The following is a 27,900-nucleotide window of genomic DNA, read 5'->3' as shown; positions in this document are numbered from 1 at the left end:
TGACCGAATGAGGAAGCAATGTTGCCTTCATGTGCAATCGTACGTCAGACCGTAGTCTACTTTATGGTGCATTTTATAGTGTTTCTGCAGGAAATAATATAGGACATCGTAACAAAACCTTGGTGGTCATTATATTATTTGAGCACAAAGCTAACAAGTGATGATAAATAAAATTAATTATAATTATTCTCTTCATCAAGTTGTCTTCTGTCTCCAAAAACAAAGTCTCCAGTCTGTCTTTTTTTCGCCATAATTTAGGATATCAGCACATATCATTTTGTTTCTTCTAACGTGAATATTGAAAGTGATTTTGAAATTGAATCACAGAGGATTAGACTGATGCAAATGTATGTTTTTATTGGGTGTGTTTGCTTGAACAACAGGTATTTCAGGCTTTCACAGGACATAATTAGGCTATACTGTCTAACCAGTTTTTGGAAAGTAGTGTGTTCAGGGGTCCGTTTCAGGAAGGAGGTTTAACAAACTCTGAGTCTAACCCTGATGTCTGAGTTGATTTACCCTGAGATGGGAAACTGAGTTTTCGGTTCCAGAACAGCTGATATGAGTTGGTTCAATCAACTCCGAGTATGTTCACGCGCGTGCACCACCACAATAAAAAGGCAGTATGAATGGAGCCATGATTCTACGATTCACCATGGTAACAACCACAGACAAACGGGTCGGCGGAAATACTCACGCGCACAAACAGTGAGTTTGAACATCTATTTCATTAAAAAAAGACAGCGCCTGCTGCTGCAACAGAGAGAGAATTGGTGTGGGAGAAAATTGCTGCTCGAGTCAATGCGTAAGCATTAACAGTGTATTAATTTCATATTTAATCACAGTTAGGCTAACTGATAATATTACTGGTGAAAACTGGAATTGCATTGCAACTATAATTTTATTTAGGTGCAATCCTGCGGGCGCAAAAGTAAGCTATAGCCTACTAATCCCATTCTGAGGCTGCAGCAGCATTATCATTAACAGAACTATAATTTATAATCATTTATTTCTTTTTAATGGCTCTCACTGGTTTGTGTCCAGGGAACAATTTTCTGACGGCTCTGGCTACAGTGGCTTTACTATTACAGTATGATCCGCATCACCAATAAAGAAAACTGCCGTTTGCAAAACACGTAATGCGACACAAAGAATCTGCTGGGATCTTAAAGCCTGTCCACGATGGTGGATGTTAGCGATATGAGGACGGATAAGGTATATCTGATGGACTGTGGAAAAAATGTGGAAATGAAAATACATTTAGTCGGGACTCAATATCATCTCCCGACGTAAACTCTCTGTGAAGTAACACAGCTTTTTCATCAACGGGGTCGTCGACAAAAGGACTTGACATGTTTTATAATCTGCCTAACCATACATTTTATTTATTAAGTGTTTATTCATGCAGATAACAAACTGCATTAAAATGCGCCTGATACAGACTGAATGAATGAATGAATGAATGAACGAGGAAATGAGAGAGAAGAAACCTCGAGTTTGTCTCAGTCTCCTCCCTCTGACACTGGGTGAGAGGGAGGAGACTGAGACAAACTCGAGGTTTCTTGAAGAAAACATGCTCCCGACCAGGTTAGGTTCACAGACTCAGTTACCATAGTAACTGACTTTGAGGTTAAGTTCCCTCTCTTTCTGAAACAGAAAACCCAGAGTTACCCTCATCTCAGGGTTAACAAACTCAGTTTTCACTAAACCTGCTTTCTGAAACGGACCCCAGGGCTGGGTACCTTCGGATTTGTTTTGGGATACTTGTCCCTATACAACACCTGAGTTTTAGTAGGCTAAACATGAACTTATTTTGTATACAAAACCCTTCTATAGTCAACAAAAGAGTTTTAACATTAAATGTTGTCTAAATACAAGCAGCCATATGCACCTTAAATAAAATAGTCAACATTTGGCAACATTTTGTTCTGAGTAAGATTATAAATCTGAACAGATATTCAATGCCAGCAGTTTTTGATACTACTACTACTGTTAGCGCTATAGCCTACGTGTGTCTGTAGCAAAACAAAATATTGAGTCTACTTTAAAAATGTTAGTGTGGATATCATGTACCACCAATCTGCTTGATTTGAGTGTGGTATTGATGAACATTGTTGTCCCACAATGCAATGTAGAGCAGCTCACAGCTGGAAAAGAAACATTTGAGGCGGTGGTGAGATGAGAAGTTAAATTAAAGGAAAGCAGGAAATCACGAGAAAAAACATGTGCTTCCTTTTTTGTCAAGTAGAACTGACAGTAGGGCCTAGATTTTCAATTTTGATTGTAATCAGCATACGTCTTGTATAAATCCTTAGTATGTTAATTTGTTATATAAGCCTACTGTTCATTTTTGTACATTCTATAGCATACTGTATGGTATAATAGATTATGCATCTTCAATATGTAAATGTGTTACATTAACGCACATCTTTAATATCTCCCCACACAAAAATATTCTCTGCACCCATACTTAATACTGTGAATTTTCTCTCTTGATTTTTGACTTTTGCATTTGCACGTAAAAACGGATAAAAGCCATTCTATGTAAATAATATTAATAATAATTAAGTCAACATTAGTTTAATTGATATTCCCTTGTGCACAATAATAATAAAAACATGATTTATGAAGAAGAAAAAATAGATCTCTTATCAAAACCTGATCAAAATAATACCAAAACCAATTTTGCTGGAGCTGCTACCCCCGCGACCCGACCCCGGATAAGCGGAAGAAGATGGATGGATGCATTTTAATGATAGCCTATTTCCTGGATTGGACACAGACAAATAACATGATTTAGTAAAATTAATATAAACTGACATATCTGTTTTTGCAAATGAACCCTTCATTTATCGGTAGGCTATGAACCAAAACAGACAAATTCCTTGTGGTCTACGTGCAAACATTCTTGGCGATAGTTTCTGATTTATGATATTTCCGAGCGCACGTGGACGTAACATAACACATGTAACGTGCTCTTGGCCACGCCCCTTTATAGTAGGGCGGGGAAAGACCGTCGTTAGGTTTCTGTTGATTTTGAAAGTTACACAAGCAAGAGAGATGAGGTTTTACAACAAGGACGGTTTCACAACTGTACACAGGGCTTCATGCTGACATTCTTCACTCACTTCCACCGGTTAACGTTACACCTGTGGCAACAGAGCTTTCTTTCAAGGGATTATTCCAGAAACATATCACAAACATTCAATCTGGAAATCATTTGACATACTCGTACACGCCTTCTCTCTTTCGACCATAACCGTGAAAGAAACACGCTTTTTTTTTTTCGCGTTTCACAAGCCTCTTTGAGTGATGTGGCCAGAAATTATTGGGAGTATACCGGTTTACTAACGTGATTGTCTCGGTCGTCGCAAACAAGTAGCCTACAGCCACCAGGCTCCGGTGCGTTTATACCGCTTATATTGGGGACAAGTGTGGCCAGTGAGGTTTTCTTTTATTTCAGCCATGGAGTTGAGTTCAGTGATCTTAACCACCGGGAGCTCAGTCGGATTTTTCAGACTCATCAACGTTGTGGTCAGAAAACTGCCCATGCCTGAATCTGCCTGCAGGAATGCATGGAAATGGGGAAATATATCTACATCATTCATGCACAGTTTTATCACTGCGATATGGGCAGTGCTTTGGTGAGTTCAACTGAACAAAAACTGTTTTAATGAAGTCAGGATCATTGGGAATAAAACGGTGTTGATGTGGTTTTTAGAAGTTGATGCTGGCTTTTTGGCGCGGTTCAAACATTTGGTTTAAATGTATTTTGCCTTCATTTTAGGACTTTTTATTAGGCTATTGTTGACCGACTTGATTTTCGCCATGCTGCCCGACCAGACCCATTTAGCCTCCCCGGAATTCATGTGTTACATAGCTATAACATTAGCCTATATATATATAGCATCGATTTACATATGATGTAGTAGAAGCTTATGACTAGCACTGATAACCCAATTATCTGCATTAAAGTTGACTTTGTTAATTGTGAAGATATGACTCTGAAGGGGGCCCGGATAGCTAAGTTGGGTAGAGCGGGCACCCATATATAGAGACTATTACTCCTCGACGCAGCAGGCACGGGTTCGACTCCGACCTGCGGCCCTTTGCTGCATGTCATTCCCCCTCTCTCTCCCCTTTCGTGCTTTCAGCTGTCCTGTCAAAAATAAAGGCTGAAAATGGCCAAAAAAAGAATCTTAAAAAAAAAAGATACTCTGAAGTTCCTCAAACTGTAAAATAAACATTTGAAATGATTTATCTGAACTTGTGTGTTTTTATCTTTTCAGCTTCTTCCTTCACCCACAGATGGCTGAAGATTTGATAGAAACTCACTCTGTGTTTTCTCACGCTTTGGTGTCTTTTTCGATCGGTGAGTAGCTTGTCAGCACTTCTACAGTGTTCAATTACAAATTGTGTCCTGTGTCTGAATGGGCTGGGTGGTGGTGGTTGTGGAGGGGAGGGCTAGAGAGAGTGCGCCCATAGGTGCTGCCATCATAAGGGGAAATGAGGAAATTACATTATCCATCCCAGCTAGTCTCGTTTTAGTTCACGTAAAACATTTTTTCAAGTCTTAACTTGACACGTATTGATTAGTTTAATCAGTTGGATAAGATACATTTAATATACAGTATCTCACAAAAGTGAGTACACCCCTCACATTTTAGTAAATATTTCATTATATCTTTTAATGGGACAACACTGAAGAAATTACACTTTGCTACAATGTAAAGTATTAAGTGTACAGCTTGTATAACAGTGTAAATGTGCTGTCCCCTCAAAATAACTCAACACACAGCCATTAATGTCTAAACCGCTGGCAACAAAAGTGAGTACACCCCTATGTTAAATTCCCATAGAGGCAGGCAGATTTTTATTTTTAAAGGCCAGTTATTTCATGGATCCAGGATACTATGCATCCTGATGAAGTTCCCTTGGCCTTTGGAATTAAAACAGCCCCACATCATCACATCCCCTTCACCATACCTAGAGATTGGCATGGGGTACTTTCCATAAAATCGTCTCTCAATGCAAATCAAGCCAGCTATTAGGCTAACCGACATAACACCATGCCAATCTCTAGGTATGGTGAAGGGTATGTGATGACATATAACATAGGGGTGTACTCACTTTTGTTGCCAGCGGTTTAGACATTAATGGCTGTGTGTTGAGTTATTTTGAGGGGACAGCACATTTACACTGTTATACAAGCTGTACACTTAATACTTTACATTGTAGCAAAGTGTAATTTCTTCAGTGTTGTCCCATTAAAAGATATAATGAAATATTTACTAAAATGTGAGGGGTGTACTCACTTTTGTGAGATACTGTACATGAACATCGTGTTTGCATTACCTGAAGTAACATGGAAAGCACATTGTCTGTAAGAGTGGGGCAGACATGTTGAACTGAGCCTTTTTACATATCAGTGCCACCCTGAATGCTCCATGAATTAGCTGTTGGTATGCTCTATTTCTTAAGTACCGTCATCGTTTCTGCAATTCACTGACATCTTTAATATTTATCATATTGTAGTTAATGGTGAATATAAGGGTTTACCAGGGTCTTTACACTTACTGTCTGATTTAATCATATGGACATTATTGATTCTCGGGTGCATGTACACTCCCTTTTAATTTGACCCCATTTATATGTTTTGGCTTGACAGAAGTTCACTTGTCCTATAGTTGTTTTTTGCTACTGAATTGCTTACTGGAATCCACCATTCAGACTACAGTGAATTTTACTATTTACTCTCTGTAAACCACATTAGAGACTTGCATCGCATGAATTGGATTTGCTTGATTTAATTAAGATTTCTCAAACCTAAGTTTGCATGCATCCCCACATTCGTAAAATAGCAACTATAATGTTTTTTTTTTTTTTTTTTAACTTTTTCTCAATAATCCTTAAAGTATTCCAGAGCAACTAATAGCACGTGAGCCCTCTTAAATCCACAAATGTATTGGATCCTGGTCAGTAAACAAGAGCTCCCCAAAGATTCCCAGGATGTTTGACATTCTTTCAGGAAGCCCAGCCCTGGACGCTGGCAAAGCAAGGGGCAGTTTCTGTATGTGAAAATCAATGGGGGGCATTATTGTCAGTCTTTGGCACCAGGCGTTACCCTGTACTGTATTGTGATATTACCAAGTCAGTAACTGCGCAAATAGTCAGTTAATTAATGCGAGCCGTGCACGTCAGAGGCCAGTGGTAACAGAAAGAGGAGTAATTCATGCAAAAACAAGTGGAGTGCTTCTCCTGTGCCCTCCCACTAGAGATGTGGTGTGATTCTGAGGCCTCAGCAAGCTGGAGTGAGGAGTTTTGTGCGTTCAGCCCAGCTCGCTGTGATACCACGCTGCAAACCTCGCAGTGACATGCCTTAAATTATTCTCCACTTGTTGAATGAAGACCTTGTTCAATGCCTCAAACAGCGTCCTGCAGAGGAACCCAACTACAGTTAACTGTTCATGTGTGGAATACTTTTGTCATCACGTGCCATTAACACTCTCTACATTTTCCATGTTGTTATGAATAACCAATTTAAAGAATAATTATCTCTACCTGTGTTGTTCCACCCATGAATGGAATAGTAAGATACCTCTAATACAGAAAAGACATGCTGAGAGTGATAGTGAGTAAGTATTGCTCGGGCACATTTTGTTGATATAGTGTAAAGACGTTTTCATAATGCAGCTATGCAAGTCAGCTTTACACAGACCGCAGAAACAAAAAAGCCACAGTAGAAAGATGTTTACATGCCGCTGTAACTTGGACGGTATCAGACTAAGCCAGGTGTCTTAATCAGGTTTCCTTACTTAACTGGGCTATTCCAACAGAGACGAAATGTTCAGCCTGAAACCCATTTGTTTGACGAACTGGCACTAAGATCTCCACAGGATCTTGAATGGAAATAAGCAAATGAATTGCTTTGGAGGATTTCACTAGAAATCATTTTTTTCTTTGGTTGATTGCCAATAGAAAGTCCAGTAGTAGTCCTAGTAGTATCATATTCCATTGGTCTTACTGTCACTCCTCATTCCACTTGTATGTTTTTAATACAAAGGTGTCAAACTGTGGTAAATTAATCATTATAAAAACACAAGAAAAAAGATGTCAGTTAATTGGCATTTTTATTTACAGTGTCACATGCAGCTTCAATTGGCTATTTATGGCTAAACTTGACCCAAACTCTTTTTGGAAAACTTTATTGGTGTGGAGTTCAACTGTCCATTGCCTATGCTCTTATGAAACAGTATGAACTTCTGTGGAGACCAGAAAATGCAAATAAACCAATTAAATGTGTGATGGAAATCTTTGATAATAATTTGTTATGCGGCTGGTAGAAAGTACATTTGTTTATGGTGAGACGAAGCCAAACATGTCACCACATTGACCAAAGGGTGCTGGTGGTAACATTTCCAACACAGTGAGGTTAATTCCAGTCTCACAATGCCCCTGAGCTCCCTCGCACCCCTTCGTCCCCATTCTCAGCACTTCATTTTTTTTAATTTTTTTTTTCGAGCATTGTGAATAGCTGTCACCATGGATACAGCAAGTGGTGGGGAAGGGGTGGGGTTGGTGGATATGAATAGCCCCTCTCCAAGACACATCTTGGTTGCCATCGCTGTCGTCATGGAAGCAGGGTCACACTTGAAATGCTCGAGGCTTCTCTCGTCAAATAAATCTGTCTGGGTTTTGTTGATTAATGAATTGCTGAACCTAAAACCTAAACATGTCATTAACATTGGCTAAATGCTCTCTGTCCTCACAGGTTACTTCATCAATGACTTCCTCGACATGGTGGTGAACCAGAAGCTGAGTCAGTCCTGGGAGCTTCTCTTTCATCACATTGTGGTAGGTCTTTCAAGCATTACGGTCACAGGTAAAAATACTCTATATACAATAGTTTTATACAGTCTATGGGTCCAACATTTTGGCCAAAGATGTTTCATCTTGACCGTTACTGACCGACACTTTTGTATCTCTGTAAGAAATCCTTTACCTGTAGCCTACCTACCACCCCAATGTATTAAATTGCTCATATTATGCTTATTGGCTTTTTCCCTTTCCTTTATTGTGTTATATATCTTTTTTGTGCATGTAATAGGTTTACAAAGTAAAAAAAGCCCAAAGTCCACCCCAAAGGGACTTACCATCTCCAACTGAAAACACTGTTCACAAACTGCTCCAAACAGCTCTATTGTAGTCCAGCCTTTACGTCTGTGACAAACGTGCGTCACTTTGTAACACACATTATAATGCTCGCCAATGTGCTAGCATGGCACGCCCTCATACTCTGCTTCTGACTGGCTAGTAGTCCTTACCTAGCTACTGCGCATGTGCGACTCCCAACAAAGATGGAATACTTCTTTCATGCCTTGAGAACATTGAACTCCACCCGGCTAGTCCCTTGCCAACCACTTAACCACATGTAACCGTTTCCAGCAGATTCCCAGTCATCTTCATAACATGGCGACCCTCAGCTGAGAGATATTTTCCTGAGGGAAAAACAGGTCAGATCAGTTAACCCATCCCATATGAGAAGCTGCCTAGGCCAAAATTGAATACTTATTATGCACATACGTGCATAATCTCATGCATATTGTTACAACGCTAAGCTAACCTGGGCTCGTAGAACAACAAAACACACAGCTACAAAAGGCTAACCTAGTTCGTAACATTTATTATATTATACTGTATATTATATTTTAAACACTATGGAAAATGACCTGAAGTGTAAATAGAACTAGAAATAGAACTACATCCTGATTGAATATCTTCTCTTTACGCTTATGGCAGCATGACCCACCTCTAAGACTGTGCTAATGTTGTGTATTGCTTCCTGTTGCTAAGCTCTCATCTTGTTATTGTAGTGTACTACTCACCAGACGAGAGCTGTTTATTTACATTTTTTTCCTGACAGGATAGGAGTGGATGTGTACTGTACAGCAGCCCGATTTATGTGTGTGTTTGGGTGTTAACACAATATATGTGGAAATATTTCTCTGCAGTATTAAGAAATCAGGCCGATTGCATGTGGACGTTCTGGGTTACAGATTTATAAATGAAAGACATGTTTAAAATGGTTGTTGACTTTTTGTACAAATACGGCAATATAAATGTTTGCATACACTGTAATATGAAGTCATTATCAGTCCTGATAAATATCTCTTTAAGAGAAACATCTTGGCATTTTAAGTGTACTCTGGTAGATATTTTATCACACATTCGCCTCAGTCGAATCTTTAGTGTTATGAAACGAGGATCATGCCATTTTGGCTATATGGGGGTGCTCAATGTCTGATTTTACATAGAACTACCTGTTTTCTCCCAATACATTAATATACAACCTATTATAACATAACTATCAACATATAATGCTGTAAATAACAATATGAAAAGAAAGAAACTTTTAAATAAATCTTTTTAAAGTGCGTAAATAAATCCAACCGCTCCATGACAGATATTTCACTTTCCATGATCCGTGACCGATGGAGGAGCATCTTGGCGGCAAAAAAATTGTTAACAAAAAAATGTCTGGGAAAAGAAAATCTAAAGTGTGGGTGCACTTTGAAATTGTAAAAGATGATAAAAAAAAAAAAACATTTTCAATTAATCTTCTACACCCTTGCAGTACTTGCAGCCCCTACATGATTCGGCGATCAGTCGCCGTTAGGAACGACTTGATGATTCTGATTCGACTATGTCAATTCTGCAACAAACACACATGGCATTACAACCGCCATAACAGACACATGCAATATTTGCACATAAGCAAATAATACAAAGTTAGAAAATAGTGAACGTTTGCAAGATTTTCTCGTGTTGATTGCAGGAGAGTCATTATTTCATAAATCACAATGTTCGCCGAGTGGTTCTGTTGTGAATTCCGGTTATTTTTACTCAAGTCAAATCCTCACTACTCATGATGCTTCTGGTTGCCTCGGAATTAACCTGATGATGATTGTAGCCAGGTTAAAGGCACACCTGAGTCACTTTTTGCCAGGTGAGAACCATTTTCAGTGGTGGAAATGCTAAGGCTCATTCAGGATTAGTTGTGGGAATCATCCCCCCCCCAGAGTTTGAGAGAATAGATGTATTGTCTTTTCTTTTTTTAAGAACGTTTTTTTCTTTCGCCTTCACTTCCTTGAAGCCTGGTGAATGGATGTTTTGGCCAGGCTGGACTCAGATTGTCACTGGAGTGTGGGAGGGACATAGACTTATTTCCCATTCACATGGCTTTCTGTGTTTCTCTGCGAGCTTACTCTCTTTTTCTATACTCCCTTCGTTTCCCTATTGTACCAACCATCAAGACTTTCATTCATTCTTCTCTACGATGTTTGCTCCCTGATTTCCATGTAGGCCAACCTCCTTCAACTCTTGTGCTACCTTGTCCTCATCTGGCCCATTCTTTTATATATATATTTTTTTTTTTCTTGTTCTTTTCATGCAACTATTATAAATTAGGTTATTGTGCTAGATGTTCATGAAGGGTTGAAAGCAAATCTCCTCCTTGTATGATTAATCTTTCGCTCCTAAACCCCCTTTTCTTACAATACTAGTGTACAGTCTACCTTTTCCCTGGACACATGACATGACGCTGACACATACAAACTAAAACTAAACTAAAACAACTAAAAATGTAGAGGTGGGGATGTGGTTGACAAACTCCTTTTTTGAGGCAGATGGAAACAACAACTTGACATTAGTTGATTTACTTCTTAGTACAGAACATCTTTATGATTAATATGTGCTAACCCAGCAAACATCACTATTGTGTATATACAGTACTTCATACCCTGCTGCATGTAAAGCATCTATGTGACTGAACAGACAAAGTGGTTGATATGACTGGAAAAATCTGGACAGAACATATAAAAGTGTCTTGAGTGGAACATTTTGAACGCTGTGTCAACGATTGATGATGAAAATGATGAATGCGTTTTATTGTATGTCGAGTCACGCGCACGGAGTTATATGTGCTGAATGTCATAGTTGTAATCAGACCTGTCACGTAAATATTAATAGCAGTACCAAATTTTATCTATGGTCATAATTTTGATAATTCAGCCTTAAAATCACCAGTGATCAGTGTTACAGTTCCAAGATAAAGGATTGGCTCGGAAGGAATATGCAAGTTGTAATCAAACTATTCCTAAATATTCCAAATAATAAGTTTATCTACCTTAAGTCCTGTTTGTACTGACAAACCTCTGTCTGTTTTTTGTCTCACATCTCACTTTTCTCCTTTGCTCTAATGCTTTGTTTTGACCCAAACCACCTCCTTTAGGGTTTGTCTGCTCAAATGCACATCAAATTATTTTTTCTTGACGTCTTCATTTCTGTAATCACCTGTGAGGGTTTTGTCTGTTATATAAGCTATAGTGAAACAGCATGAGGTGTAACGTGAGTTTTTTTCTTTCATCCCTGTTGTCGCAGTCCAGGAGAAATAATAAAGTCAAAAATTCCATGGAAAGATTTTTTTTCCCCTTCTTATTGACTGAACTGGAGACTACAGCTTCTTATTTCTGTCTGAGAAGCATGTGGGCCCAGCTGCAGTCACTCACGCCTGATGAGATCCTGTCAGCCATAACCTTGTGCTTCCTTTGGAAAACAGGAAGTCCTGATAGTTCTGCCAGAAATAGATTGCCTTTTATCTATCTATCTATCTATCTATCTATCTATCTATCTATCGTTGAGCAGTGTTTCAAGAAAGAGTACAGTTAAATAAAAAGTGTGCTTTTTGCCATTTTTGAGCTGGACTCACTGGGTGCGTGTGGTTAATGTAAAACCAAGGGTTGTTTGCCTTTCTTGTAAAAAGCCCTTGTCCCCATGTTGAGTCTGTTTCAGCCTTGTTTGCCCATGACTCTTGGAAATAGTGAGCTTGTAATTAAAAGTATGAGCCAGAAGTGAAGGATGCCAATAGAAGGGCAGATTATTTTTTCCATGAAGAACGAAAGCATGTGAACAGCAGTATGTCCAATCTTCTCTTTTGTGATATTCATCGATAATACACAGTGGAAACACCAAGTGAATCTTCTGCGCTCTCTTTGCCCTCTCACAGGAATTTGTAGTTTTGCAGCATGTTTGCCGTTTCCTTCAATAAATGCCTCTTATCCCTCTCTCATTAGGCAAAATTCAATTATCTTCGTAGAGAGAGGCCAAGGCCACTCAACACACTAGAAGAGTTCGAAGCTACACAGGTTAATCAGCAATTTGAGGATCCGTGCTGTTTCCAATCACATCTGCTCTTCCCGGTCTTCTTCAAATGTAAAGCGGAATACTTGTAGGCTCTTGAATATTCTCTCCACTATGCTACTTATATGGATCTTAGTCAAGTAACATTTCATCATCATTGACACTCCAATTAGTGTCAGGGAATACTTGTACCTAAATGCACAAGTTGCTCTTACACACACACACACACACACACACACACACACACACACACACACACACACACACACACACAAACAATCTGGGAAAGTAATTGAGTTCTCAATTGCCCTCTGCTATTTCCAAATTTGCAATAATCAGCACAAGAGGCCCGTAACAAATACAATAAACTATGAAACTGTTAATCATCAGTCACATTTCCTGAGGTTTGAATAAGGTAAATGTGTTGCTCAAATCTAACAGCTTCTGTGGCAATAATGTTTCTTCACCCACCTTCTGCTGGTGGATTGTGTTCAGTTTATAAGGAGTTCAGTTGATTGTCAGGTTTACTGAAACATTTTACTGTTTGTATCCTTTTAACCTGGAAATCCTTACGGTGTTTGCATGTTCCTATTTGCCATGTTCAACCTCAGTCACATTTTTCCTCTTGAAGGTTAACCCTCTACCAACCTCAGATATGAATGGAACTTGTCTCAGTTTACCAGGCGTGAAAATAGATTTGTGAGAGGATGTCTCGCTTTTCGGTTGTTGGCCATGTGGTAACTGCTTTTGATACCACATGTCACTGGAACGCCGCGGATCTCTGTAGAACCTGATTATCCTGTACGCCTGTTTCTGCCTTTTCTTTGCTCCAGCAACTCCTTCCAATAGCTGCTGGTTGTCTAAAAACCATAGGCCAGCAGCTGAGGTGGCTCTGTTTATTCAAACATATCTGAAGCTCAGCTACTCTGTTTCCTGATGGATGTACTTCCTCCAGTGGTTAATCTTGGATTGACAAGAGCATTTTGAGTGTTCATGTAAAATAGAAGGGTAGAGCATGGTTTGTAGTATATCTTTGCATGCCTAAAACCCTTGATCTTGTATAGCAGCAGCTGATTCTGTATGTATGTTGTGTTTTTGTTTTTGCGAAGCCAGCCCACAGATACTGTATATTTCCAGCCATCCACAATCTGTGGGCTCTGCCATTCCTTCGTTTTGTCCCACACTTTGGTGGTGGTGAGGGTTGCTTTTTAAAATCTCCAGTGTCAACATGATGTTTGCAAACCATAAACTGCTGGAACGTTTTAGCTGAAATGTTAGTAGAACATACAGTTGGCTGAGTGAGAAGGCCTGGAACGATACAAAGACAACACTTTCACACCACATCCTGAGGATGATGATGATGGCCAATGAGATGGCAGAAAGAGAGACATATTGCAAAATAGAAAATGGAATGTGTACATAGATTTATTTTATTTCTTTATTTTTTTTGGCGGGGAAGGAGGTTTGTGTGTGTGTTTCTCAGCAGTCTCATCTTTTTGGCTCATTCTGTGTATATCCTGAGGTGGAGGAGGACAGTCTCCACATAAACCTCAGGCTCCCAAGAGAGAGACACACATGCCGTAAACCTCCTGCTTCCTGAGAGGGCTTCTGCAAATGTGTTCACCCCCCCTTAAACATTTCTGTGCTGCAGCTCCACTCTATATATCACACACACTGCCTATCTTGAGTATGAACTCCAAACATCTCCCCCATCCCCCCTTGTCCATCTACTCTCTGCAGCTTGTACCACCCCCTCACATGGCTACAAACCAATGAGAGCCTCCTTGCTCTGGTAGTAGTTTTTTTTCTCGTTTTTGGATTGTTTTTTTGTTGCCCTCATGGTATTCATTTCCTCAGATATGGAATTTCCTCGTCCATTGTTTTTGTGTCAAACTGTTCGCACTCATCTAATGCAAAGGCAACAAACAAAACTCACAGATTGATGGATGCAGCTTCTTGTCTCTTGATCAACCACAGAAATGCTACTGTGAAGCACAGTCACAGTGGACTATTAGAAGCCTGAAAATTGCTGTAAACTTTCAGGATGTGTGTGTATGATCTGTTTTCAGAAGTCGGGTAAATATTTGCTGACATGATGTAATTACACAGCAGCAAATATATATATATATATATATATATATATATATATATATATATATATATATATATATATATAGAGATCAAGACTAATTATCATGTGCGTTTGAGAGTGAGAAAGCGTGCAGAATGCAGGCCCATTCAAACTGCACACTGTTGAGAAATATCTTAAATAAGTAACGCCTGTTGTGACTGTAAAAGCTGATGAAGAAAACCAGTAGCATTGGTTTGGAATTTAAAGTGAGGAAGGTACGTCTTGGGAATAGTGGATAATTTAAAAAAGAAAACTGATGTTTTTGGATAGTAAAAAAGTTGACAGCATATATGTGTGAAAAAACAGATTTCCTGTATATTTGGCGTTAATTCCATCACAGTGCTCATCAAGGCTAAAGACATTCAAGTTATCAGTGTGAGGTAGAAATAAGCCATTCAGATGCAGGTGCCATCCATCCTCAACAAAGCAGGCTAGTGGGAATAAACCAGTATTACACTGTATTCAGCCTACAGGTAGACAGCAGAAAAGAGCAATTGTGTTACTCATACACGTGTGTCATGTTTTCCGAAGAAGCTTGAGGATAGAAGGCAGAGTTCCTCACAAAAGGATGTGGTATTTGTTTACAATCAGCATAACGACCAGGAATGTTTGTAGAGGCATCCATCCATCAGCAGGTTCAGAAAACAAAGAGAGTTGACACTTGGTAAGCTTATAATCATTGTTGAAAAAGCAAGGTGCGGTCAAAGTAGGAACTGTGCAATTATTCATCCTGAGCGGCACACCTAATGGCCAAGAACCACAGCATAAAAAAGCTAGATAGAGAACACACTTGGCTGAGATCCAGCTGCAGTGGGAATACCAGAGTACTTGCGTATGATTCCACAAGCAGCGTAGGCGGGTGTGCAAGCATGTGAGAGTACAGTTCAGGAACAACCTCACATTGAATGTTTGTAGTAAGTGGAGTTTTTTTGTTTCACATCTCACCAGAAACCCTTGCTATAATAGTGCTATAAATTAAAAATCAATGTTGTCTATTGTATGCTATGATTGCTAAAAAAAAAGGAAAGATTGTTTCCACTCTCATATCTGTATTAGGTTAATATGGATCCAGCAGCTGGTTAGCTTAGCTTAGTACAAACTAATGAAAACAGAGCCAATAGGCGCGTCTCCCAAAATGCTGAACTATTCCTAAGGATATGTCAGCTGATGGAAGATAACGCAGGTCGCATGATAAAAATTATGATCGTGTGTGTCATGTTTCCAAGCTGCACAACCTTCCCTCTATTTCCTCTCAGAGACTTGGAGCTTTTGTAAGACCCTCCCACCTGCTCATCACCCCACAGCTGGTCTGCCTATCACCAGATGGCTTAGAAATAAAGCTTCCTATTAGTTTTCTTTCCATCAACTTCACTTGGCCATTTCCTATCACCTTCCTATGCCTGTCCAATAATCAATTTTTAGGAAACTTCGTAATCTTTGTGACATAAATTGGTGGTGTGTTGTGGTCGTGACTTATTGAACTTTAAAGGCCGTATTCATTATTTCCCCAACACAACACTTTGTTCCTGTTAGAGGGAGAAAGCTTTGAAGTAGCATTTTAAAGAAACAATATGGTATACTGTACTTTTGTAAATATTGCATAATAATAAAATGTTATAAAATTAAACCTAATTTAGTGTCCAGTTTTGCACAAACCTCTTTCAGAAAATAGATGTCTAAATAGCCTGCTTATATTTGGAAGGTCAATGTCGGTCCGGTGGAGTATTTTGCCTTTAACGGCTGATTGACACTTTGCTGTAATTGAAAGAGAAGTGTCCTAGATGCCATTTATTGGACAATCAAATAAGCAGAGCAACAATTTTTACAAACCAAAACTGGAGCCAGTAATTGGAACTGATAAGTAATGCTGAAGTATAATATATTTTGATTAGTGTACTTTGTATTTTACATATTTTATCTGTTGTATCTAAAGCACCCCTTCCCTATAATGGCTTCATATGCAGGCTGCAGGTTAACCGTACTCGCACCTCTTTATTCCAGTTCAAGCGCTGGTTAAGAACCTGAATACAAGCTTTGATGGAATGTGACGATGGACGCTCTTTTCCATGTGTCAGAGTGCTGAGGGTGAGATATCTTAAATGTTTGTGGTTTGCTTTTTTCTAATGCTTAAATTACCTCAGAAAACCTGCTGCTGACGTTGTCTTTGGTGGTTTTTGCTCTTACAGTATACTCTTTCTGACACACACACACACACAGGCAGTACAGTCACAAGGTATAGTAAGTGATATGTTTGGAATACATTTATTCATCACTTAACAAATATGGGTGTGGATTTGCTCTTATTGGCATCAAAACTGTGTTGCTGGTGTGCAGTTATTAAACATATCTCACCAATGCACACACACAAACTGGTATAGACTGTGTCGAACTCTAATGAATCTTCTGTGTTAAAGACCTTCCCTACCCTCCTAACAATCCTTTTATCCATTATCATTTAACGCTCGCTTTTTATAATCCATTGTAAAAAAAAAACTAAAAAAACATGCTGCGCTGGTACTGAACTTGAAATTCTCCTTTAACTGAGCCATCGCGGCAAGTTATGAGCTGTAGACAGGTATACTGGTTTGACATGGAAATCCTTTAATAACCTTTTTGTGTCTGCTTTAAATCCTGCAGGCAGAGTGAGATGGACATACCACAAACTGTAATAATGATACTCACACATTCAGACCTCCACCCCTATACAGTATATGGCAGAACTAGCTGTGACCTGTACTCCATTGCTAAGAGCTCAACTAAAGATGGATTTATGCTTTTACCAGAAACACAAGTTGTTTGTACAAGTAAAAAAGAAACAGCCACACAAGCATCTCTAAACTACCATGTGCATGGTCGCCTACATGCAGCCCAGAGAAGCATTTTTTATATATAGTATTACTACACCAGTGACCAATAAACAGATGACCAGTTTCCCTCAATTTTTAATTTTATGTGCAGATGGAAATTTGCTACATTCTTTCATGAAATGTTTACAGAATACTTAAACAAGCAAATAACAGCAAACATCACCCTTGGAAATTAAAACAGTGAAGACAAGAAAGCTATATAATGATATACTATTTAAAAAGGTGCAGCTCATTACCTTGGCTGGTACCTTGACATAGTAAGCAGCAGCCACTTTGCTTCTCATGTGTTATCTTTCTTTGCAATCCTGTTTGAGGCTAAACATATATTTTTTTTTTATCAACTTTTATTATTTAACTTTTTATACTTTCCTTTCAGCATGCCTTTTTAAATACAGATTGCCCTGTAGCGGCTTAATCCAAAAGCACAAACATTTGTCAATACCTGCCATCTTGAACTTTATCTTGTGAACTTTATCCCAATTGTTGGTTGAACCTGTGGTTAGAGTGGTTGTTTACTTCATAGGTTAAAAGTCAAGGTTAGGGATGAGGTTTTTTTCCCCCATGCCAGAGCCTCTTTTTTTCTAAACGGCTTTCACTATGTCCATCCATATCAAACCACATAAACTTACGGCATTTGCCTACCATCTTTGCACCCAGTGTTCCCATGTAAAAGTGGGAGGAGGAGGTCCCTCACCAGAGTGTAGAGATCATCTAATTGAGCCCATAGGGAAAAATGCAGGTAACAAACACCCATACCGCCTTGTTTTCAGCCCTTTGCTTAGATTTTATCTAGGTGGCTATAAACAGTAGGTTAATGTATTTAAGTGCAGTTTAAAGGTTATGAATAAATAAATAACACTAGTTCTCTCCTCTTCCGTCCCATTTAAACCTAAGCACCACCCACCTCACTGTCTGTAACAATAGGTTGTTGAGCCCATTGAGTAGGCTGTATGAGACTGTTTTCCAATTTATATATTTAGGAGTCAAGATTGGAAGTTCCTTCGTGGAAACGGCACTTCGCAAAACAAGCACACCATAAGGTCCTTTAGTAACCTAAAGCTTTTGATTGTATAAGAGTTTTTTCTCAGAAGATGAATTTTCCCCATTTGTCAGATTTTGCGTTTTAATAACTTCCATGTTTGTTAACAAATTGATTGAAAGTTCATTCTTAACCTTGGAAAAAGAAGTTGGCGAAGCAAGCTGTTCTAGTGCTTTCAGTCATATCGCACTATCACTCTCAAATTTTGGAGCTATACATTGTATTTCATACTTCAAAACTACTCCCACACTACAAAACTAGCTCTTTCACCTAATGTAATTTGGAATTAACTGCGATAACTTTGAATGTATTTGAAGTAGTAATACCCCTACATTGTTATAGACTTGCTTTTATGTGATGTCCTTTTATTGCTTTTATTTGTATTTATTTATAATTCATTTTGTTGTGCTTTTGTTTAGCTTTCTGTTATAATGTCTGAGTATTCTTATTTCTGTAAAAAATAAAAAGTGCTATAAAAAATAAAGATATTTATTATTAAATCTGTATTAATATTCTGCCATTGTGGTTAAAATCCTGCTAGCACCGATGCATGTTCCTGTTTGTCCACTATAGTTGGACAGTAGTGTCTGGGCTGCTGTATGTAAAAGCCAAGCTTCAGCAGAGTTTATCCAGGTAAACCCAGCTAATGCTGAATCATTCTAATCATCTGATGGATCCAGGGGGGTTAGTGGGGGATTATTGGGATTCCCTCTCAGCTTGCGGTGCTGACAGCAGTACAGGTTGTGTGAGTTGTTGGCCCATGTCCTTAATAGATGACAAACAGAGGCCTCATCTATGCTCACAGAGAGTGCAGCTGGTTGGCTGTTGAACCATATGGGGCTGTTGATGACCTGATGATGACCTAGTATGGTATTTACTGTGGCCTCCCTCTCTAGACTGGGATGATGCACACATTGTGGCTCTTTTGTCTACATACTTTGTTATGGTTCATCACTTATACATTTACTGTTGTACAACTTTATTGCATGTTATATGGCGTGGCCCCGTGAGCCGTTGTGCTATCAGTGTTCCAAGATTACAGTACATAGCACATAACGGTCATTGGCTGATCACCATAAAAGAGAGTTTACCTCAATAAAACTAGATACACATGCAGGAGGAACAAAAAGAGATTTAGTTTTTAAATTAAGAAACTTCGAGAAGGGTCTCCAAATGTAATGGACATTTGATATAATTCCAATTCCTTTACAACATAATGAAGTAACAAACTTTGTTACTGGGTTTGTCTTCATCTTATTTTAGCATTGCATAAGGGTTTGTTTGACCTTCCCATATCAGATTAGACTTGAGATGAGTGTGCATGTGTGTTTATGTGGGTACTTATAGAGGTTATGGTCTTGTTTTCGCATGTTCAGGGTAACAGATTAGGGTCCTGTCTTTGCTGTAGGTTTGAACCAACATGTATGGATGATTTTATAACACGCACACCACGTTTACTGCATGTATTGTGGCTGTATTTCAGTGTGCGTGGTGTGTGATTTATTTTAGTTTGTGTTGTGTAAGGAATTGAATCTGTCTAGTCGATACTGTGTGTTAATAAGGAGTTCTGGCTCTCATTTCAGTCTAACTCAAAAACAAAACAAAGGTTAAATGGCCGCCTTTAATTTGTGTCCAGCACTGATACTGATGGTGATTTAAGGTGGAATGATAGGGTGCTTAAAAAAGTAATAGTTCATAGTTGGAGTAAAATTAAGCAGTTGCCTGCTAGTCTATCTGTACTCTGGTTTTAGCTAAATAAAAACCAAGTAACCTGTGTAATAATAAAGTGATTCATCATAGTCACCTTTATTGACTTTATTTTAGCCATTTTATGGAACCAAAGCCATCAAGGTGTAGAACAAACATATGAGAGATAGTTGCTTACCAGTCCAATGGATAATCATATTAACTGCAATGATCACGAATCATGTACCACTAAACACTGGTTACCAGTTTAGTTAGTTGATTCATTTGTTGTTGCCTGCCTCTGTGACTTTGATTTGTTATGACCACAGTGAAATGTCTCAGGACAATGACCACCGTGTGTGTCCGTCCGTCCGTCCGTCCTACACGCTGACTTTGATGAGGCAGGCAGTTTGTGGTGCTAAATGCGGTGTGCTTTCATTGTCGTCATTGTAATTGTTGACTGACATTGTTTCTCATCACTGTCATTATAACCTGACAACAGGTGAGGACTTCGATTTTGGCTGTGATTATTTAGGGTGTTTGTGTGAGTATGAGCCAATCCTCAAATCACTGTTTTTAGTGTTCAGCTACATAATTCAGTGTTTTTCTCCAGATAGCAATGGGTCCTGAGGATGGAGATGTCTGTCTGTCTGTGCAACACTTTGGTCCAGATTATGATCTTTCCCAGAGGATTATTTGTATACATTTGAATGACCCATAGCACAATTTACAGGTCAGAGTTTCCCTCTTAACACTTTAGTCCATGACAGGATATCTTGAAAACAAATGGCCAGATTTGTCCAGGACCACTTATTGGATCTGTGTGACCCCGCTAATGGAACCAAATGTGTATCTCGTAAATTACCCCACTAATAATGCCCAGAATGGTACCAAACTTCTACAGTAGTACAAATAGGTTCTTTACTCATAAAACGAGGCATTGGAAAGTTTGTAAGTACACCAGGAGTTTATTTAAATAGCACTTGCCTGATAGCTTTTACTCTCTGCTGCTAGCGCTGCTAGCTAGCTAGGTCTCCGATTCTCCTCCATTAGTTGTAGCTCCTCGTCCATGTATTCAGGCTCGAATAGGTACGGGCGACCTTCGAAATTGAGCCACTCATCGTCGCGTTCAATGTTAACCTCAAACTCTGCCATTTCATTGATCTCTTCTGTTCTCTCGCTTCTTGCTCCTACTTTACCGGAGATCCACACAGAGCACGACATCTATTGCCGGAAGAGCCTACCAGTAAAGTAGTGAAGAAGGAGCAAGAAGCGAGAGAACAGAATAGATCAACGAAATGGCAAAGTTTGAGGGTAACGTCGAATGCGACGATGAGTGGCTCAATTTCGAAGGTCGCCTATACCTATTCGAGCCTGAATACATGGATGAGAAGCTACAACTAATGGAGGAGAATCGGAGAGCTAGCTAGCTAGCAGCAGAGAGTAGAAGATTTACAAGATACACAGTTGGTTCCATTAGTGCCTGCACTAAGCCATTCGGCTGAAAGCGCTAACTCGCCCAATGTTAGACCAAGGGAAAAAAGCTTATGGGCAGTTGTTTGGCTCGAGGTAATGGTGCAAAGGACCCTAGGGTGACATTACTCCAAACCATCCCTTTAACAAGAAATGCTGCCAAAACTAACAACTCATTACAACTATGTGAACTTGCAGGAAGTGAATATAAGGGTCAGTGAGGGATCATTTTTGCTGACTTTCCTTCCATGCCCCTTTCTCTAACCCACTACAATGCATCGTATGACTGTTTACTGCATTAAAGAGGGCATCCTGTGACCTCATATGAGACTCACATGGACAAACACAAGATGCTTCTCCAGCTGAGCCTTGACTGATGATAAAGGCCGTTCTCTCACACCACAGTGTATCCCATGAGCTGACTAATGACATAGCTTGCTTTCGAATGCTTTCTACTTGTAGTGCTCTTCTACTACTATCTCTCCTTCACTGTCATCCACAATCCACTCTTGATTTATAAACATGGCAGTTTAGGTGGTAACAAGCCAGAGACTAAAGTGCAATCTGACTGGACACGGTTTGTCCTCCTACTACACTATACAAGTGTGCTCCGAGTGTGAATGAAGCTGGTGAATGTGGTGGTGTCAGAATGGGTGCTGGCTCCTGTGGAGAGTTGGCTGAACAGCCTGTTTTGGTATAAACACATTTCTGTCATCCAAAATTACATCTGCAGCACAGCTTTCACTTTTGTCACAACATACCAGATATCGTCGGTAATCCTTTCCCCTGACTTTTCAGGTCAGCAGACAAGATTAGTTGAGATGCCTGTGTTTACCGGTTTCATACTGGTTTTGAGGGATGCTGCTGCCATCTTGTGGATATTTTTTGTTGGTTACCACACACTTTCATAAGAACTGCTCAGCAGAAATGAGTCATTGGGGTGGTGTACTTCCACCTGGTAACAACCTGAACATAGACATATCTTAAAGCTTAAACAGTTGTGTACTTTATCTAGACTTTTAATACATATTGGCATCATTGGAATTGGGAAGGAAAATAGTAGTTCATATTTGTCAGCTTCAAAACACCAGATCGGTGCATCCCTGCATTTTATTGTGGTATAGGTGATATCTTAACCACTCCATTATCATGGAAGGATTAATGAACAGACAGGGGCCCAAATGTCAGGTCCCCCCCCCGGCCTTCACCTGCAAAATATCCCTTGAAGAGACACAAACTGGCCAACGAAGAGACGCAAAATGACTACAAAGTGGTAAAAAACAAAAATGAGGCAAAAGCATCACAAAGTCTTTGTCTTACTGAGAATGGTGGGGCCTTTAAAGAAGAAGGAATAACCTTTTATTATTTGTCACATACAATCGTATAGTACAATGTAGTGAAATTCCATCTCTGCATTTAATCCATCCTAAGCATTAGGAACAGTCGACAGCCACCTACATCATCCGGGGAGCAACTTGGGGTTCAGTGTCTTGCTCAGGGATACTTTGACGTCTGGCCAGAGGAGCCTGGGATCAAACTACCAATCTTGCGGTTGAGGGCCACAGGCACCCCGTGCATTTCTGTGCCCAGGGGTCTTGTCTCATAGTCCGCCCAGTATCATATTGAAAATATTGTATGTATTGTATTTGTATGCTCTGATTGTGATCTTCTTCTTCCTTGTCTTCTTTCTCACCGCCTTCTTCTGTAGGTGATCACCTGTTTCGGCCTCTCTGTGCTGACTTGCCGCTATGTGGGCTTTGCTGTGGTGGCTCTGCTGGTAGAGATAAACTCAGTGTTCCTCCACCTCAGGCAATTGCTGCGAATAGCCAGCAATGCCACAGGCACGCTGTACCGGGTCAACAGCATCATCAACCTGGGCACATACGTGGTGTTCCGTATCAACACGCTGGCCTGGATGACCCGCTGGCTGGTGCTCAACAGGGACAACGTGCCCCTCCTGGCCTACACACTGGGCAGCGTGGGTATGGCCATCATGACAGCCATGAATATTATCCTGTTTTGTCGCCTACTCAGGAGTGACTTTTTGAAGAGCAGCACTCGGGAGAGCAAGAAAGAGAAGGAGATGTAGAAAGGAGGGAGATGAAGGGACACACAAAGGATCATAATTCATAAACAAACTCATTACTGTATGTTAATGACCTGTGGCTGAGATTTGGTACCATTTTTCTTGTGTGTAATATAGGGGTGGCACGGTTCACAAAATCCACGGTTCGGTTCGTCTCACGGTTCTGTACGGTTCTTGTTATTTTTTCTTTGTTATGTAGGATACAGTATTAAAATATATACAAACTGAATTTGACTTGACTTTAAACACATTATTGGGACCTTTTGTATAGTTCTTTAAAAATAAAAAGTAAACTTGTTTTGGGGAAAATAAAACTACTCTAGGCTGAGTTTTCTTAGTAACCTTACCAAAAAGGCTCAGGATGCTGCAAATGTTGGTATAATATGAAAATGGCTGGTGGATTTAAGACAAAAAATAATGAATCAAATTTGAACTTTAACTTTTGGACTTTAACTTATCATTGCACTTACAATAACGAGCGTAGCTGTCCTCAATTTAGGTCATCCTGTACGTCTCATCTCCGTTTTTTCCTGCATCCACCGTGTGTGATTGTGTGTGTGTGTGTGCGTGCGTGCGTGTGCGTCAGTTGCGGGGGGAACTGAGCAGCCCCGCCCGCTGCAGAGAGCCGACAGGATTGAAACAGCAGCCGCTTCAGCGGCTTAGAGTAAAAAAACGCAGCGTACATTGATGTTAAAATATATACAGGTTGGCAGGACAGTCTAAAATGTTTTGCACAGTCTTTAGCTGTACGTTTTGTTGGTAACTTGTCCACACCTCTTCTTTCACGCGAAAGGGAAACACACTGTCTGAGGTCACATGCGGGCACCTGACGGGCACAAGGCTACATTGCGCATGTGTCGAACCGTGCAACACACACACACGCTCTGAACCGAGACAAGTGGACTGAACGGTTCGGATGTTTTTTCATGAACCGTGCCACCCCTATTGTAATATACTCAAAGCTGGGAGATGAAGGGATCTTTTTTTATCTCTCATACTGTACAGGTACATGAATACAAGTTGTAATCAACTAGCCTTACATCAAAAACAGATCACACACAGGCATTATGTCACATTATGTTGTGGTTTTAACTTTAGGCTTGTGTGTGGTCCCATCATCCTAAAGTGCCATTAGTGGCTCACTAATAGTAGATGGAGGATTTCTCATATGAACAATGGAAGGCCTTGTAAAATGACACCAAACGCCTTATTTCCCACAGGGTGTTTCAGCTAAATCTGTTATAAATGTAGCTTACGGTAACAAAACCTCCAACACATACATACAACACTTATACATATTTCCATAGAAAACATAGGAAACATGTAAGAAATATCTTAAGAATAACCTTTTTATTTATATATATTATACCGTTGCGGGTTATATAAAATCTCACGTAACGGAATCCAATCCCTCTTGTTGTTTAACACGACCACTGCAGAGGTGATTATATCTTTTTTTTCTTTAACAAATCTCAACTAAAAACTGCGTGCTACCTCAAAAGGGTTGTATCAATTCTTTGCCTCACTCTTACACAAACTTTGCTGTCAGGGTTTGGCAGGTCCTTTGTTATTAGAGAAGAAAAATGTCAGGACATTTTCTTTTATTTAAAAATGATATTTGTCTGTGAGCATATGCAGCACATACCAATCCTTACTGAAGAAAAGAATAGATGGGTGAATACTGTGGCATGTGGATTAAAAAAAGATCAGATTTGATTTTGTAGGTAAAGAATTATGGCCATTTTACACTATGCGAAATTGTATTAAAATATCTTGGAAAAATCATTTTTAAATCATGAACAAATCCGTCATAACAGGCTTTACATTCATTGTAAATATAATCCTTAAATCAGCTTGTTCCACTCAGATCTGACTGACAAATGGCACTGGTCGTTGTGATGGTAGATCTTGGAGGAACAACAGAAAATCCAAAGCCTATTAATGAATTGCAAGCCATCACCAGTGACATCAGTGGCCAGCAGCAGTCAGTGACAGAGGTTGTCAGACTGCTCAGCTGGCTGCTGTATTTGTCAGAAACTCAGAACCCGTGAAATAACAGGAACACAAAACAAGCTAATTGAGAATAGATATTGCTGCAGTACAAACTGACATTCATGTTTTCTTTCTGTGGTCCGTGATGGTTTATAGTCTGCAGTAGGAGCTGAAGAAGTTGTTATTCTTCATTTGACCTTTGGAGGACAGCACACTCCTCTACCACACCTCAGTGATCTCATCACAGACTAGAACACTAGAGATGTGTCTATTTCCTAACATCTTTGTAGAGCTCTGCTTTTTAATTTCCACTGGGAGATACAGAGAAACAAACAGGTCTGAGATGTGTGAATACAGCAGTGAAAACTGCAAACTTGTGTACACACGGCTGCTCCGAGGCTGACTACTTTTACCACTCACATCATAGCATTACTGTCCTTATATGCCATGAAAATAATTGGTGCGATCAATGTTTGTTGAGTTGTTGCTTTTTTTGTGTATAATCATACCTCTTGGGATAAAATTGTGTAGATTTGTAATTTATTTGTACTACAAAGAAGTTGTAGATTAAAGATAAAATGAACACAATGTTCAATGAATGTCCGTTATTAAAAACACATGTATAGTGAAGCTGATATAATTGCGTATGTCGTGGTCTATTTACATTACCAAATGTCGACAGGGGGAAGCTCATAGTCCTCTCAGCTTCAAAGTGTTTAAAGGTCCTATGACATGCTGCTTTTTGGATGCTTTTACATAGGCCTTAGTGGTCCCCTAATACTGTATCTGAAGTCTCTTTCCCGAAATTCAGCCTTGGTGCAGAATTACAGCCACTAGAGCCAGTCCCACAATGAGCTTTACTTAGGATGTGCCATTTCTGTGTCTGTAGCTTTAAATGCTATTGAGGAGGAAAGAGGGGGAGCAAGGTGGAGGGTGGGGGTGTGGCCTTGACCAACTGCCATGCTTCGCTTGTTTTCAAGCCATGATGTCTCTCTCTTTCTCATGGGCGGACCAAATTCTCTGGGCGGGCAAAGCAGAGAATGGGGAGGTAACCTTCCTCCTTATGAAGTCATAAGGAGGAGATTCCAGATCTGAGCTTTCATTTTCTCAGGCAGAGCAGGATACCCAGGGCTCGGTTTACATCTATCGCTATTTCTAGCCACTGGGGGACCATAGGCAGGCTGGGGGAACTCACATTAATGTTAAAAAAAAAAAACTCATAAAGTGAAATTTTCATGCCATGGGATCTTTAAGCCCTTGATCCTGGCTGTCGAAGCACATTACAAACACATTGAGAGCAGACACGAACATACTATTCTGAAACATTATACACAAATTGTGCAAACTGAAACTCTTTGTCCATGTTAAAATCAAGACATCACTGCACTAAAGAAACAGCACTGTTTGGGAGGGAGACGGTTCAATTTGGTTTTATTGTTGTAACATTTTTTTAGTGCATATTGACTTTGTGGTTGTAGTGATGACAATTGAAGTTATTTCTAACAAGCAAGCTTACATATTTGTGATTGTGTTGTATAAAGTTATGTTATTGGAATTATACATTATGTTGCTGTGTCCTGCTCTTTTTGCTATCTATATGGCTTCAAACTATGATTGTCCTGAGGCCACAGGGTTATTCTATCTTATATTTGTGGGTAGTGGACACAAGGAAAGCTGCAAAGTCAAGCTGAAAGTGGCAGCGTTTATGAAGTCAAGTTGCCACACTGCCTCACATTTTTCAACATACACAGTAAATGTGGTGGCTGACTGCATTAATCTCACAGAATGAGGAAATACCAGCTCCTTTATTACAACCAATACATACAGTAATATCAGTTGTACATCCTTGCTTGTTCATTTATAGGTTTCCTTTTTTGTGGGGGTTGGTGAAATATTGTCTATTGTTAACTATGAAAAATTGAAATTCAAAACAGCAGTGAAGACTACTGACACTGTGCAGCATGTCAAAGACTCAAAAACCCTTCATTAAGGGGAAAATCATGGAATACTGAAGCAACCGACCCCAACTGAGGTCGTAAAAGCAAAATAATCTCCTTTCTCGGAGCATCAAACTGTCACATTTAACAGAATTATGCCTTCAAGTGTAAATATGTTTTATTATTTCATGTTTTGGAAGATTGTTTTGTAATCAAAACTCCAATTTATGTTTATATATTAACAGCATTTGCTTAACGTGAAAATAAAGATCAAAAGAACAACTGTGTTTTTCTTTCAATGACACACAGAGGTATTTTTACTATTGTCCAACAGCTGAATGCGTTTGAATATTTTGCAGGTTTAATAGTTCCTGTCAGAGCTATATTATTATTTTTTTATTACTATTACACTAAAATGTAAGAATTCAAATGTAGCTGGTCCAGGAGGAGCTAAGTTTAACTATTTTATGTAATGTTGCTATATTTTATAT

The 27,900-nt window shown here is 39.5% G+C and overlaps 1 protein-coding gene across 2 annotated transcripts; it reads left to right on the top strand.

Annotated features, from left to right (window-relative positions):
* The first annotated feature begins 467 nt into the window (after positions 1 to 467).
* Positions 468 to 27,691, top strand: tlcd2 (TLC domain containing 2). 2 transcript variants are annotated; one of them, XM_078246268.1, is made up of 4 exons: positions 468 to 708; positions 4,290 to 4,372; positions 7,772 to 7,854; positions 23,103 to 27,691. In XM_078246268.1, exons 1-4 carry the CDS (start codon positions 626 to 628, stop codon positions 23,481 to 23,483), a joined length of 630 nt encoding a protein of 209 aa, XP_078102394.1. In that variant the 5' UTR covers positions 468 to 625; the 3' UTR covers positions 23,484 to 27,691. The 2 variants fall into 2 exon arrangements, with proteins under 2 accessions (XP_078102394.1, XP_078102393.1); XM_078246267.1 differs by lacking the exon at positions 468 to 708 and adding an exon at positions 3,032 to 3,644.
* Positions 27,692 to 27,900: the final 209 nt, after the last annotated feature.

This window comes from Sander vitreus, chromosome 3 (assembly GCF_031162955.1).
Source record: "Sander vitreus isolate 19-12246 chromosome 3, sanVit1, whole genome shotgun sequence".
Taxonomy (NCBI): domain Eukaryota; kingdom Metazoa; phylum Chordata; class Actinopteri; order Perciformes; family Percidae; genus Sander; species Sander vitreus.
Note: the sequence above shows the minus strand (reverse complement) of the source record. Positions and strands in the feature narration are given on the sequence as shown.

What these genes read in the sequence shown, in the direction of transcription:
- tlcd2 (XM_078246267.1), top strand. Translation starts at nt 3,466, where the DNA reads ATGGAGTTGAGTTCAGTGATCTTAACCACCGGGAGCTCAGTCGGATTT. An exon ending in TTTGGTGTCTTTTTCGATCG is followed by an intron (nt 4,373 to 7,771) that starts GTGAGTAGCTTG and finishes CTGTCCTCACAG; the next exon opens with GTTACTTCATCAATGACTTC. An exon ending in TTCTCTTTCATCACATTGTG is followed by an intron (nt 7,855 to 23,102) that starts GTAGGTCTTTCA and finishes CTTCTTCTGTAG; the next exon opens with GTGATCACCTGTTTCGGCCT.